The 12612-nt window shown below is 36.6% G+C and overlaps 1 protein-coding gene across 1 annotated transcript in view; it reads right to left on the bottom strand.

The window, feature by feature from the left end:
• HCN1 (hyperpolarization activated cyclic nucleotide gated potassium channel 1) overlaps positions 1-12612 on the bottom strand; it is a 190080-nt gene that overhangs the window by 57601 nt on the left and 119867 nt on the right. The window contains exon 4 of the mRNA XM_079330692.1: positions 11782-12000. Coding sequence (XP_079186818.1) covers positions 11782-12000 — 219 coding nt within the window. The remainder of the gene's footprint in view (positions 1-11781; positions 12001-12612) is intronic.

Below are 12612 nucleotides of genomic sequence, written 5' to 3'. Positions count from 1 at the left end.
CCTTCTTCCAGAACAAAAAGGAGAAAAAAAGAGAACTTTGAGGCAAAACAGCTCTAAGAAGCTATGGAAAAACCATGAAAGGAGTAAAAGGCTATAAAAGGGCTCTTAAACAGTTCTACAAATGAATCTAAATACCTGAGGATTCCTCATATTTTCTTCTACTTAAAGGAATACGATTTATAAAGTGCATATTTATTTCTTCACATCCTAAGTATTTTAGGACCACTTTGCTCAGCATCTGAAACTTTAGCAAAATTTACCTTAGACTTGAATAGGGCAAGAAAAGCAATTTGCACTCTAGAACCACTGTCTGTGAGTATGATAGTCTGCCATGAATGCTGTTTATCAGGGCCAGCAGGTAATTCACTTCCATTCTGAACTAGCCCCCAAGCAGCATTACCAGCACTGACAGTGGTGCCTGGTGGAGAGGCTGCAGTGCAGAACTCCTGCTGAAGATGAGAAGACCTGACAAGGAGGGCTCTTCCTGCTAGGCAATGCAAAATGGTTGGTTTTGTTTAAAAAAATAAAGGTTTTGAAAGGGTGCTTTTTTTTTTCTTTTTTTTTTTTTTCCCTTCAATTCTTAAAACATGCAGTAGATAAATAAAAGATTGCCAGGTGCCTTTTTATTCTTCCAGAGATATTTGGTGTAGACTGAATGGGAAATCTTGCAAAGGGAACAACAGTGCACCCCCAATACAGAAAGCTACACCTAGGCTATGTGAAAAACACAGGTAACAAGGTGCTGAGGAAAGAAATGCCCTTTCATTTGTATTTCTTTTTAAAATTTAATCTGAAAAAGACCTGGAAGGATTCAGAATGTCCTCCCAATAAATTGATAAATTTTGAAGCTGTACAGACAGTGAAATTTTGAGTAGTCATAATGAAATATAGCACAAGGGCAGTGCTAAATCCTGAGATGTACAGAAACAGAATATTGCTTCCCCTAAAACTTCAGTGTTATATAAGAACCTCACTATAAATAATAATAACTACTTAATAATTAGGTGGTAACCTAATGATATTAAAGGCTAAAGCAGCAACCACTTCAAATATAAGCTGGCACTTCCTTCTGTTTTTTCTAATAAAAACTGATGGCTAAAACAGAGGCTCTCTCAGCCACCCAGGAAGAGAATGTTAGAAATAGCATAAAATGTAAGCTATAATGTTGAACTTTGTTTTGGGCAACTTCCTGCCTTTAGCCTTGGTGTGTTGCAGAAATCCAGGATAACATGCTGAGGAATTGTCTTCAGCCTCTGCAGACAGGCAGCTCATTTTCTCAGCTTGCCTGATTGATCCCTCCTCTGCTCAGAACTGCACTGCAAATTTAAAAGCCACGTGCAGTGGGGCTTACACCTAATATTAATGGATATGCCACAGCACAGTGCTTCCATTATTCACTTTCCCCACCTCTTTTTTCTCCTTTTTCACATTATTCTATGTAATTACATCACTGCACCCTCGTCAGGAAGCTCTAACTTTCTTGATGTTAAGTGATACTGAATCATTTGGAAAATGAAAGCTTTATTTTCCTGCCATGGCAAGCATGGTGCAAGGTTTAGATGAGCTCTCTAAACCACACAAAATAGACTGGTTTTGTGGTGGGTTTTGAGGGAGAAGAGGACAAATGGTCTCTGCCAGATGCAGAGACTACCTTAGAAAGAAATATGGGGACTGGAGGGAGTTCTGGTAGACTGAGAAACTATGAAAGAAAATAAAGCTGAGGTAAAAACAAGGCTGAGTTAAGGTTTATGTGTGTCCCAAATAATTTCTGGTTTTGGGACTATTTACATGGTTATACTGTTCTCTACTGTCTTACATACATCATAAACTTTTGCAGAGCAAGAGCCTGTTTCCTATATATTTTGCAGACAAGTCAAGACCACAATCTTTCAGCAATAAAAAATCTTTCCATTTAATGAGTTACATATACTGTTGGTTTTATTGTGCTATTGCTTTTCATTCAGAGTTACTCTCTGACTGTTATAGCTTTGTTTTGAAATCAATGGACCAATATAGTTCATTACATTTCAGAATATCTTTTCTCTCTTTTTATACCAGTCCATTTACTTCCTTTCAGATTTTTTTCTAGCAACTGCTTAAAGAGTAAATACTGTTGCCTGCCTTACAGCTGCACCTGATGGAGCAGGGATTATCAGATGCTATCTTGTCTCTGCTCATGCAACCCAAAACTTCCCGCCTGGCTGAACTGGGTAATGTGATACAGCAATCCAGACAATCATTCCATTTATCATCCTCCCTTCAGTTCTCTTCTATTATTTTATTTGCACTGTCCACACATAGAAGCTACTCTTCCAAGTGATGGGATATAGGTAGAAATAGAAGGCTGGTCTCTATCTCTGCCAAGAGATTCAGTGTGTGTCAAATTCCTAATTTCTGTCAGATAATGTCATGGACTGCCCAGTGAGAGGTTCCTGCTTAGTTATCAACAAATCCCTTAATACAAGCTCCTCTGTTGATCATAGTTCTTCCCTAAAACAAGTCAACATCCTCTACCCCCTGTTGTTTCCTTCATCCTCACTTCCTCACATATTTCTTGGCTCCTGCCATTTCAAACTGTTTTTCCCTTGCGGGCATACCATAGGAAAAAGCCAGAGATGCCTTTCCACTACAGGAAAGGTCAGTATTACACTGACACATCTTCTGGGGCTCTCTGCCTCCATTTTCCTTTGAGGTTTCCTTTCCTTTCAGGTTGCCTCTGGTGTCAGTGTACTCCTGGCTGAGGAGGGGCCACGTCCATCTTCTGATGCTGCCTGATGATGCCCAAACGTGGGCTGAACATCTCCTGCTGTGCAGGAATAAAGCAGCAACAAAGACAAAGGGGCTCTTCAGCCAGGTGATCACCCACTCCTCCTTCTTACTTACATTCCCTACTAAATCAGGGGAAACAAAAGCCTGTGCCTAAAACAACATCCAAAAATTAGAAAGGATTGGGAGTACCCTATATCGGGGAATTAACTCCATAAATTCGAGTTACAAGCTCCTTCATATGCCTAATAAGAAACACTCAAAGACCTCACTTCTCATTAAAAAAAAAAAAAAATCTCAGTGTTTTCCTCAAACCTTTATAAAATTACTTTTACATATACATCAAATTCTGAAGAGAAGATTTGCCTGAATCAGGCATCCAGTGCTGCCCATATTAAATGGCATCTGACTAACAAATATTTTGTCTAGAAGGAGATTGTATAGATACTTATCTGAAAATTACATGTTCCTAACCCCAACCTGTGAAAACATAACAGCGCAAATTTTTATTTTAAAAGTCCTGTTATTATACTTAAATAACTAGCATTTAGAAAAACATTTTCTGACGGTTTTATTCTCTTTTTTTTTTTTCTCTTTGGTAGCAGAAAATGTAAAAGGTAGGTCTAGTGTATTTTACAAATAACAAATGGATATAAAAGCATTCTACTTATATATTAATTACTGCTTCTCCATTCTAATAAAGGTTTCTTGAATTAGTGCTGCAATATTTTTTCAAGGTTAGTAACCACTCAGATTAAACTGCTAATTTAGCAGAGAAAACAGTACAAAAGGGTTTTTAAAAAATTCATTTGCAGAGAAAATGTTTTGTTCACCTCCTATCCTCTGCACTCCAAAGCATTTATAAATATTGCATGTTTTATTTATACAAATGACTGTGTTCTCATACTATACATGCATAGTGTAACATATATATAGTATAATATTCAAGTTAATTACTTGATTATTGAGAAACAGGGTGGGGTTGGGAAAGAACTATGATTTAAAAGTTAAGATAAAAATAATCAATCCTTCTTTCTTCCCTTCTTCCTTAACCAGCTAAAGGAAAAAAAACACTAATTTATCACAGAAAGGTTTATTTTCTCACTCCTAATATTGTATTAGAAAATACTGACTGCTATTTCCTTGTGCCCATATACAAGACATAAGCACAGTAATTCTAGTGCAGTTTGGATAGCTGCTACCAGCTGTATCTATCTGTTGTGAATCAGAATTTCCTCTTGCTAAATTTGTAACTTGTGCTGTATTTGAACAGAAAGCTTGAAGCCCAAAACTTAGTTCCTTGGTTTTTGTTTCTCTCTCTCTCTCTCTCTTAGAGTTTGTTTTATTGGTTGGGGGTTTTTTTGTTTTGTTTTGGTTTTTTTTTGTTGGGTTTTTTTTTGTTTGGTTTGTTGTTTGTTTTGGGTTTTTTTGTGATTTGGTTGGTTGGTTTTTTGTTTTTAATCTATTTGATGTGGAAATCTATGATAATTACTGTGGAAAGAAAGCAGATTGTGTGTAAAATCTGACTCTGGAATAACTTCATGCCTTCACAGCTAATTTTATGCAGTCATCATGAACATGTTTGCGATTGTAATGAGCTTGCTCTGCAGTTTCATGTGGAAAAGTGCTAGAAACCTAATCCATAATGCAAGACAGCAGAACACTTTATAGGTAAATTACCCACAACACAGCAATAAATCAAAGACAGTCCCATCTGTCATTTCAGAAGCAGTGGGAGTCTCTTACAGCCTGGCACAGGTCTGCTGCAGCCGGGTGGAGAGCACTTGGCTTGCCAGTCCTGCTGCCCCGAGGGACCAACCACCTTTCCAGAGATGAAAGGCAAAAATCACCTGCCCCATTAGCCCAGCAAGACTGGCCATAATGGGAAGCTGAAACACAATAATGAAGTATCAGGACAAAAGTGTGGAGCAGTGAGAATGCTCTGGCCAATTTACATTTCTCTCCCAAGTCTTGCCCTCAAACTAAACATAATATTCAGTTAAACTTGCAGAGGAAAAAAAAAAAAGTTTATTCTTTTAATGATCATAATAATATTATAATATTATAATATTCATCATCACTAAAGCTGAGTAACTTCTGATTTTTGATTGGGAGAGGAAAACTTTTTTTCCATATTTTTTGCAATGGTATCTATAATTGTTTCCCATTTTAAAAATTGTGAAGATCAATGTCAGTATCACAAGTATGTGTAGGAAAATCCAGGTTATAATAATAAGTAGAAAACTGATAAAGAGAAAGCAAATGATGGCAGTGAAGGCCTTATCATGATACAACAAATATTTTCATGCTCAGTGAATAAGTTTCTGCCTGCACAGTGCACACTGGTTCTCATGGCTGAGAATTTACATATTCATTTATATGTTAGTGGGCTGATTTCATGATGGCCTTAATTATGCCAATCAAGTTAAAAGATGCATATAAATAAAAGAATTAATGTACCTACAAGTTCTATTATGTGCATGTTCTATCAAATAACAGGATGCATCCTATGAAATGAAGTGTCTGAAAAGATTTTTCTGAGATGCAGCTGTTTTTTCCCTTTCAGAATGTTTTGCTATTGAGCAATACCAAGCTTTTAATAGGTTGCTTTGTTCTAATAAAGCTCATTGCCTTCTGCAAGGACCAATAAGACTCATAGAAGCCAGGAATTTATCCATTTAGCAAGTGACCTGATGTATGCAAAAACAGCATAAAATAATCCTAAAGACAACACTTACAAACCCTTTTCTAACTATAAGGCACCCTAGACTTTCAAATAAAATCACAAATCTGGGAATTATAGCTACCAGAAACAATCCACAGACACTGTTACTGAAGTGACTCTCAATAATTCCTAAGTATTTAGGGAATAATGAATTTTCTCATTCACAATACTGTGATGACTAAATGGCATTTGATAAAATCAGCACTTGGTCCTGAGGTCCTGACATTGTACAAAACTTGTACTTATACTTGATTGTTCATATAACACTTTAAAAAGTCTTTACTATTTAAAATACTGCTCTATGGCAAACTGAATAGGATATACATCTGTGTAATCTGATGAGAATATTCTAAAAACTTGCAAAACTAGATGCTGTGAGAAGTTTTTGCTTTATTTTTCTGTTTTGTGTTTTTGGGTTTCTTTTTTTTTTTTTTTTTTTGGCAGGGGGGTTGTTGGTTTGTTTGTTTTTGTTTTGATTTTGGGTTTGGGTTTTTGTTTGTTTTTTCCAAGTAGGTATAACTCCATGATAAATTAAACTACCCCTCATTTTCCAAAATAAGTAATTCCTTTGGGGTGGCAAGTATGCTGCATAGAAAATACAAGATTCATCTTCCAAGTGGCTCATCTTCCTCAGCAGTGACACGACATGACTTATTGCTAAAATTATGCTTTATAAATGAAAACAGGCTATTTTTAAGGAAAGAATCACAGAACATTTTTTGTGTTAGTTGTGAACATATTGTCAGACTTTCTAAAAACTACTATCAACACCAGTAAAGCATGAATTGAATTTTTAAAAACCATGTGTAAACCATGAAAAGCTACTGAACTTAGAAACCAGTACTTAATGAGTACTTTGCTGCTCAGATCAGACCAGATCTAGGAATAACATTCTATAATTCCACTAATGAAGGTTCAGCTGTGTGTCTTCTTTATTGGGTTCACTCTATTTCATCTGACTCAAGTCCAGCATGGATATTTGTATTTAGTTTAATACATATCTATATATCTAATCTGTATCTAATATATCTATCTATCTATCTATCTATCTATCTATCTATCTATCTATCTATCTATCTATCTATCTATCTATCTATCTATCTATCTACCACAAGCAGGTGTAAGCTGAGTTAAATACTGATGTGGTCTTGCCATAGCTCTTCCTTTCCCATGAATTTCCATCAGGACCAGAACTGCCCTTTCCCAGACTCACGTGGATATACACAAATCCCTGATACTTACAGATGACATAGTTACAAATACCTAAAAATTTCTAGAAATACTTCCTAAGAGCTGTAGTTCTAACGAACACACCAAGAACTCGTTATCTGCATTGTTCCACTTTCAGTTTAACCTCTAATTGCTTGAAACTCAAGAAAACACAGAAGTGCTGTGTGCCATTCAGTGCCTGCCAAGCCCTGAGTTAACCCACTGCACCCTAAAACTGCTCAGAGAAGGAGGCTTGAAGAGGTGGCCCCAGATCTGGAGGGGAGGACCCCAGCACACAGCCCAGGCTCCTGCAGGGGCAGGAAGTGGGAGCATTGCCCCACAGCTGCCCCAAAGCCCCCCAAGGCTCAGTAACTCTTGCTGTGCTCATCGAGCATCGCCCAGGACTGAGCGGGCAGTGGGGATCCCAGCTGGAGCTGAGAGGGACAGCCTTGAAAAGCTGGGGAAAGGCCTCATGTGCAAAATCTAAAGCTGCCCTGCTGCCCTTATTATGTTACTCCTTTTAAAATGTTTCTTCTGATGCTTTAGAAATGAAAATTGGGCAATCTGGGCTTCAAATCCCAATGTTTTCTTTATAAAAATGCACAATATCACATAATCGTGTAATAGATGTTTACTACTTAGAACTTACTGGTTGCTTTTAAACTAACTTTATATAAAGTTAATGGTTTTCCTCTGTTTAAAAAGTACATTTTAGTTCTTTTCTTTTTTTGAACTAGACTGGTTTAACTGAAGACATGCTAAAAGATCATAAATTAAGAGATGAAATAAAAGCGAAATATGAGATTAGAAGATGTCCTTTGGGACACTGGAGACAGTTGTAATTTTTTCCATTTCCTATATGAATGAAATTGAATTAAACCTTTTTATGTCTCTCATATTACTTGCAATTGCTAAAACTGGTCTGATTATTTCTTCTTTTTTTTTTGACATATTGTGTGGTTTGAATTCTATTAGAGAATAAACAAAATATACAAAATTATAGGATAAGAAAAATGGATCACTAAAATAAAATTAAATAATAACCTTCCCAGCTAATATCTGGTATTTTTTCAAACCAATTTAACAACCTTTATGTTATGAGATAATCTGTATGCTACTACAAATCTTGCCTCTATTAACATGTTTCCGGATATTTTTTGCCTATGACAGAATGTAACAGAAAAAATATTAACCTATCTTCAACCATGAAAATTCTCTGACATTCACAGCATTAGGCAAACATCTTCCTACTAGGAACTGCCAACATCTAAAGGAAGAAATATTTAACTAATGATCTTCACCTCATTGTCAAGTGATTGTTCATTTTGCTTTCTTTGTTTCACACTAGATTGTTAACAAGTTCAGCATATGCATTTCTGGCTCTTTCCAATAAATATTTTCTTTGCAAAGGCAAGAATCTTTGAGAATGTGCTGACTTCTAGACATTTGAAAATGTCAAAGGTGTTGCCACTTAGAATACTGCTTTTAGTTATTATTTCATTCCTCTCTGACTTACACCAAAGCTGGGAAGGAGAGTGCTAAGATGACATTGATTTGTTGATTTATTCAGTCCTTTTCTAAGGTAGAATGATCCGTCAAACTTTATTACTGTAAAGAGAATATGGATTGAGTATACCTGACTTGGACATCCTTCTCCTTTGTCAGGTATAAGCCCTTCACTAATTGGTACCAGGGGCTGCTACATGTATTAAATCTGAGAGGTATCTTTTCTGTGAAAACAGTTCCACTCCTACAGCAGAAAAAAAGCCTGAACTTCATCAGAATGACCAGAATGTACCAATGCATTCTTTTTTGTACCATTTCTCAGTGTACATGTTCACACTATAAACTGATTTTTTATTTGATGGCTTATGATCATTCTTAATTTTCTCTGATACATTTTGGTTTGGGCCCATAAGAGTGAACCTGTGGGGCAATATTTGCTTCCTTGCCATATTTTGATTTCTCTGAGCATGCAATGCTTGGCACAGGTCAAACTCTAGGTGGTGTTTACAGTTGGCATAATGAAATATTGTCCTTCTCTTCCTGTGTGTAGTTTTTCCATTTTGAACTATGTTTGTTCTAGTTTTGGATACCTTGAGCTTTGGAAGAATCTGAATTAGGGACATTTCAGCAAACAATTTATTTCTGGCTGTTTTCAAATGTGAGAAGGACCAGAACTTTATATAATTAGTTGCATTCCACAGACACATTTATGATGCTATTCAGAGAAGAATCAAGTAACAACCTTCTTCTTACCTCCACTATCATTCTGTATTGCCTAGCAATTCATGTTAATTTTATTATATTACATAATTCTTATAAGGAAAAAAATTGAGCCAATAACTATACAATCCTAGATATATATGTCTAATACAAGAAATTTATCCTAGCCCTTAAGCCCCAAAACAATCAAAAAAGTCTCACTCTCCTGATGCAAAAATGGAAAATGAAGCATATTAAAACTCTAAAATTTGTAGCTAGAATTCCATCGACCTTTTTCTTAAGTGTCAGATACATGAAGTATAAACATTTTTATCTGCCAATATTTTAGAAAATAAGATGACAAAATGGATACCATAAAATGGACTTTGAAATGCCTATTTATCTAGTTTGCAGAATAAAGAAAAATATAAAATACTCTTTAAGAATTTTTAATAATGACATATAATTCTTACGCCATAATCAAAGATTTATTTTAAAATATTATTAAACTATGATAGAGAAATGGCTAAGAATATACAGACAAGTCTGTATAGTTATTAGAGTTGATAATATGTATCAGGGTCCAGGGTCTCAGAAATCAGTAGAAAAAATTCTTTATTCAAGATATCCTTTATCTCTGCCCTTAATAACCAGCATAAGAATAGCTTCCAGAAAATAGGAAACATTTTTTCTAAAGCATAGAAATATGCAATTACTGGCTCATTTCTTAAATTTCTGATTATCAATGCCATGTCATCTTTATCTCTGAAGTCAGCAAACAAGTAAGAAGTAAAAACAAAAGGAAAAAATGAATGTGTTGAGAATTGCAGGAGCCAAAAAATGCTGGATATTTCTATGCTAATGTTTAATAAAGTGTGTGTGTAAAATCAGAGAAAAACCCAAATAAACAAAAAGTTTTGCTTGCTGCTTTGCAAAAAGATGAGAAATGCAATACTGCCTGACTGCTGTTGGGTTTTAATTTATAAAACAAGTGCAAATGAGACTGGCTTTGCTCAGCACAGTTTAAAATACATGGATATCTTTACACATGTACTATATGTCTGATGCTGAAAATATTGTGATATACTGCTGCAGCCAGCAAGATCTGAGGACAATGATTAGGATAAGATTTCAGGTGAATAGTGACATTTCTTATTTCTTAAATCTGTGTATATGTGTGTGTATATATGTTGACCCTAACCTCTAAATAAACTGCAGTCATACTTCATGTCCATGGTTATGATATTTCAGACCCACAGCTTCCTAGAAATGTCCCATTTGGATAAAATTACTCTCCTTTCTGTTCACAGAACAGACCAATGAGCCAGTTGAGTTAGGTAACCTACAGGGTTAGCCCTTTGACATTATATTGAGATGAATAAGGGGGTTTCACATGGTCCCTGACAGAACTCATTTGGTTTTAATGATCATCTCTACTCTCTTTCTAAAACTCTTATTCTCGCTTATATTTTATGACACAACAGTGTGTGAAATTTCTTGCTTGCAAACTTATTTTGAACAGCTGTTTTGTCAGCCACAAGCTTATTTTTCTGTCACTTAACTTACAGCTCATCCCATACCTCTTCCTGTCTCTCATATCTTGAACCCATGATCTTGCTGCAATTTGAGCTTAACAAAACTGTATATAAACCCTTCTTCACCCACACATTCTCATTTCCTCCCTCTTTGCTTCCTTGTAAAGAAAATCCCCCAATCCATCCCATTTGTTTTCCCTCCCTCTTTCCTGCCCAGCAAATTCAGGTCACTCCCCTTTATCCTCAGCAGATGCCAGGGTCACCCTCTCGGCTATTTACTCTCTGCCAGGTTTCTCCCTCAGGTCTGGGTTACATCATACTGTGATTTCTGCCCAGTTTGCCTTTCTGGGCCTTGTTATGGACACATGCCAAATGCTACTGCTCAGGCTGTGTTTCTTATTTGCTGATGTGAACTTTGATTTCACTACTTTGCTCATCTGACCTCTCCCCTGGCATGGCTCTTCCAGTTCCCCATTCACTATAATAACGAATTTTGTCATCTTTTAAGCCTCTCAGTAATTTTTCACATTCTTTTTGTCCTTTCTTGAAGTTCATTCTGATCCCTTCTTCCTTATGCCATAATTCCTAGCTGTATTTTCCAGTTTCATACCTTCATCCACACTTGTCTCTGATTTTTATTACACAACTGACAGTTTTAATTAGGACTTACTTCAGAAAGATCCAACCCTGTACCTATTCATGTCTTTTTAATTCAAATCTTACATGGAATAAAACAACCTTTGACTTCCTGCTTCATAAAGAACTCTCTTCCACTAACCTTTGTCTATTTTTCTACCTTTGGCCACAAAGCTTTTTGACCTTGGAGAAGTCACTGTTGCTAAGCAAATGAAGACCTCTTGTGAGCATTTCTCTGAGGAAGTTACAAACAAAACTAATTGGTTTGGTCTGGTCCTCATTTAAAGGCCATTATTTTGACATGTTCAAGGGTGATCCCTGAAGTTCACCCCATAGGAATGACAGGAAATTGTGAAGACATGCCCAAGCTACCAAGGTCAAGGCCCTTGTTCAAGCTACCTAGATCAAATACCTACAGAATACAGCAAAGGATACAAAGTAAGTCTGAAGCAAGGGACAGAGTTTTCACAGAAGGGTTTAAAGGAAGTTGCACATCAAGAACTGACTGCTCTCTAAGCAAAGCGGGTTCCTACAAAAATATACTGAACTCATGGAGTGTTCTGAACTCCCTTGTGTTCAATGTCATCTACCACAGGATTCACACTCTACTAGATTATTTCATGTGAAGTCACGCTGCCTTTTCCAGAGTTAAAACATGCCATGAATCCATTCCAGAACTTAGGGAGTCATGAGAAAACGAGTTACCTTCTCTTGGTACTGTCGCCGTGATGAATCCAGAGACTGAATGAGGGCAGTGGCATGTCCAACAAACATGGCATAGCACGTGGCCCCCACGATCATGCTGAGCATGGTGATCCAGAGGTCGGACATGCTGACGGGGGCACGGGCTCCGTACCCGATGCACAGCATGTGGCTCATGGCTTTGAACAGTGCATAGGAGTACTGCTTTCCCCAGGAATCGTTCTGCAAGAAAAGAGACAAGTGACTGAGCCTGCGAGCAGCTGGAGAGGAAATCACATTTGTACCTGTTTAGTGGGATCATAGACTGCTGCCTCTGAAAGGGTAGTCTGGGGATGTACCCTCTGTGTTTGAGCAGAGGAACTCCTTCTAAATTAACTGTCAGATAAAGTGTCAGAGATTCTGACAGATAATACTTATCACAGGGAGATGAATTAAAATTAACTTTTTTTCATACATGATCATATTCTTAAATGTGGGTGCTATCCTAATTGCAAGGAGACTAAAGGTCAATTTTATTTTACAGCCCATGGTGGATGGATTAGAAAAAGCTGAGTACTCAGACTTATCAAGCACCATAAAGTGGTATTTTGTTTTGTTATGCATGTACATACTCCTATGGCCCTATTTCTTTCTTTTTGGAACTTTCAATTTTAACACACAACCGTATTTACCTCACTAGCTTTCTTTTCAAGGACAGAATAAAATAAAAAAAAGTATTATGTATTGTAATGTCTGCTTATCCTGATTTTTTGTCTTGTTTTGTAATATTGTCTTTATACTGGAATAATCTCGGTTGAAAAGAAGTCTGTTTATTCTGCATCATAGCAAACCTAT

Source organism: Erithacus rubecula (genome assembly GCF_903797595.1).
Source record: "Erithacus rubecula genome assembly, chromosome: Z".
Classification (NCBI taxonomy): Eukaryota; Metazoa; Chordata; class Aves; order Passeriformes; family Muscicapidae; genus Erithacus; species Erithacus rubecula.
This window is presented reverse-complemented; position numbering and strand designations above follow the sequence as displayed.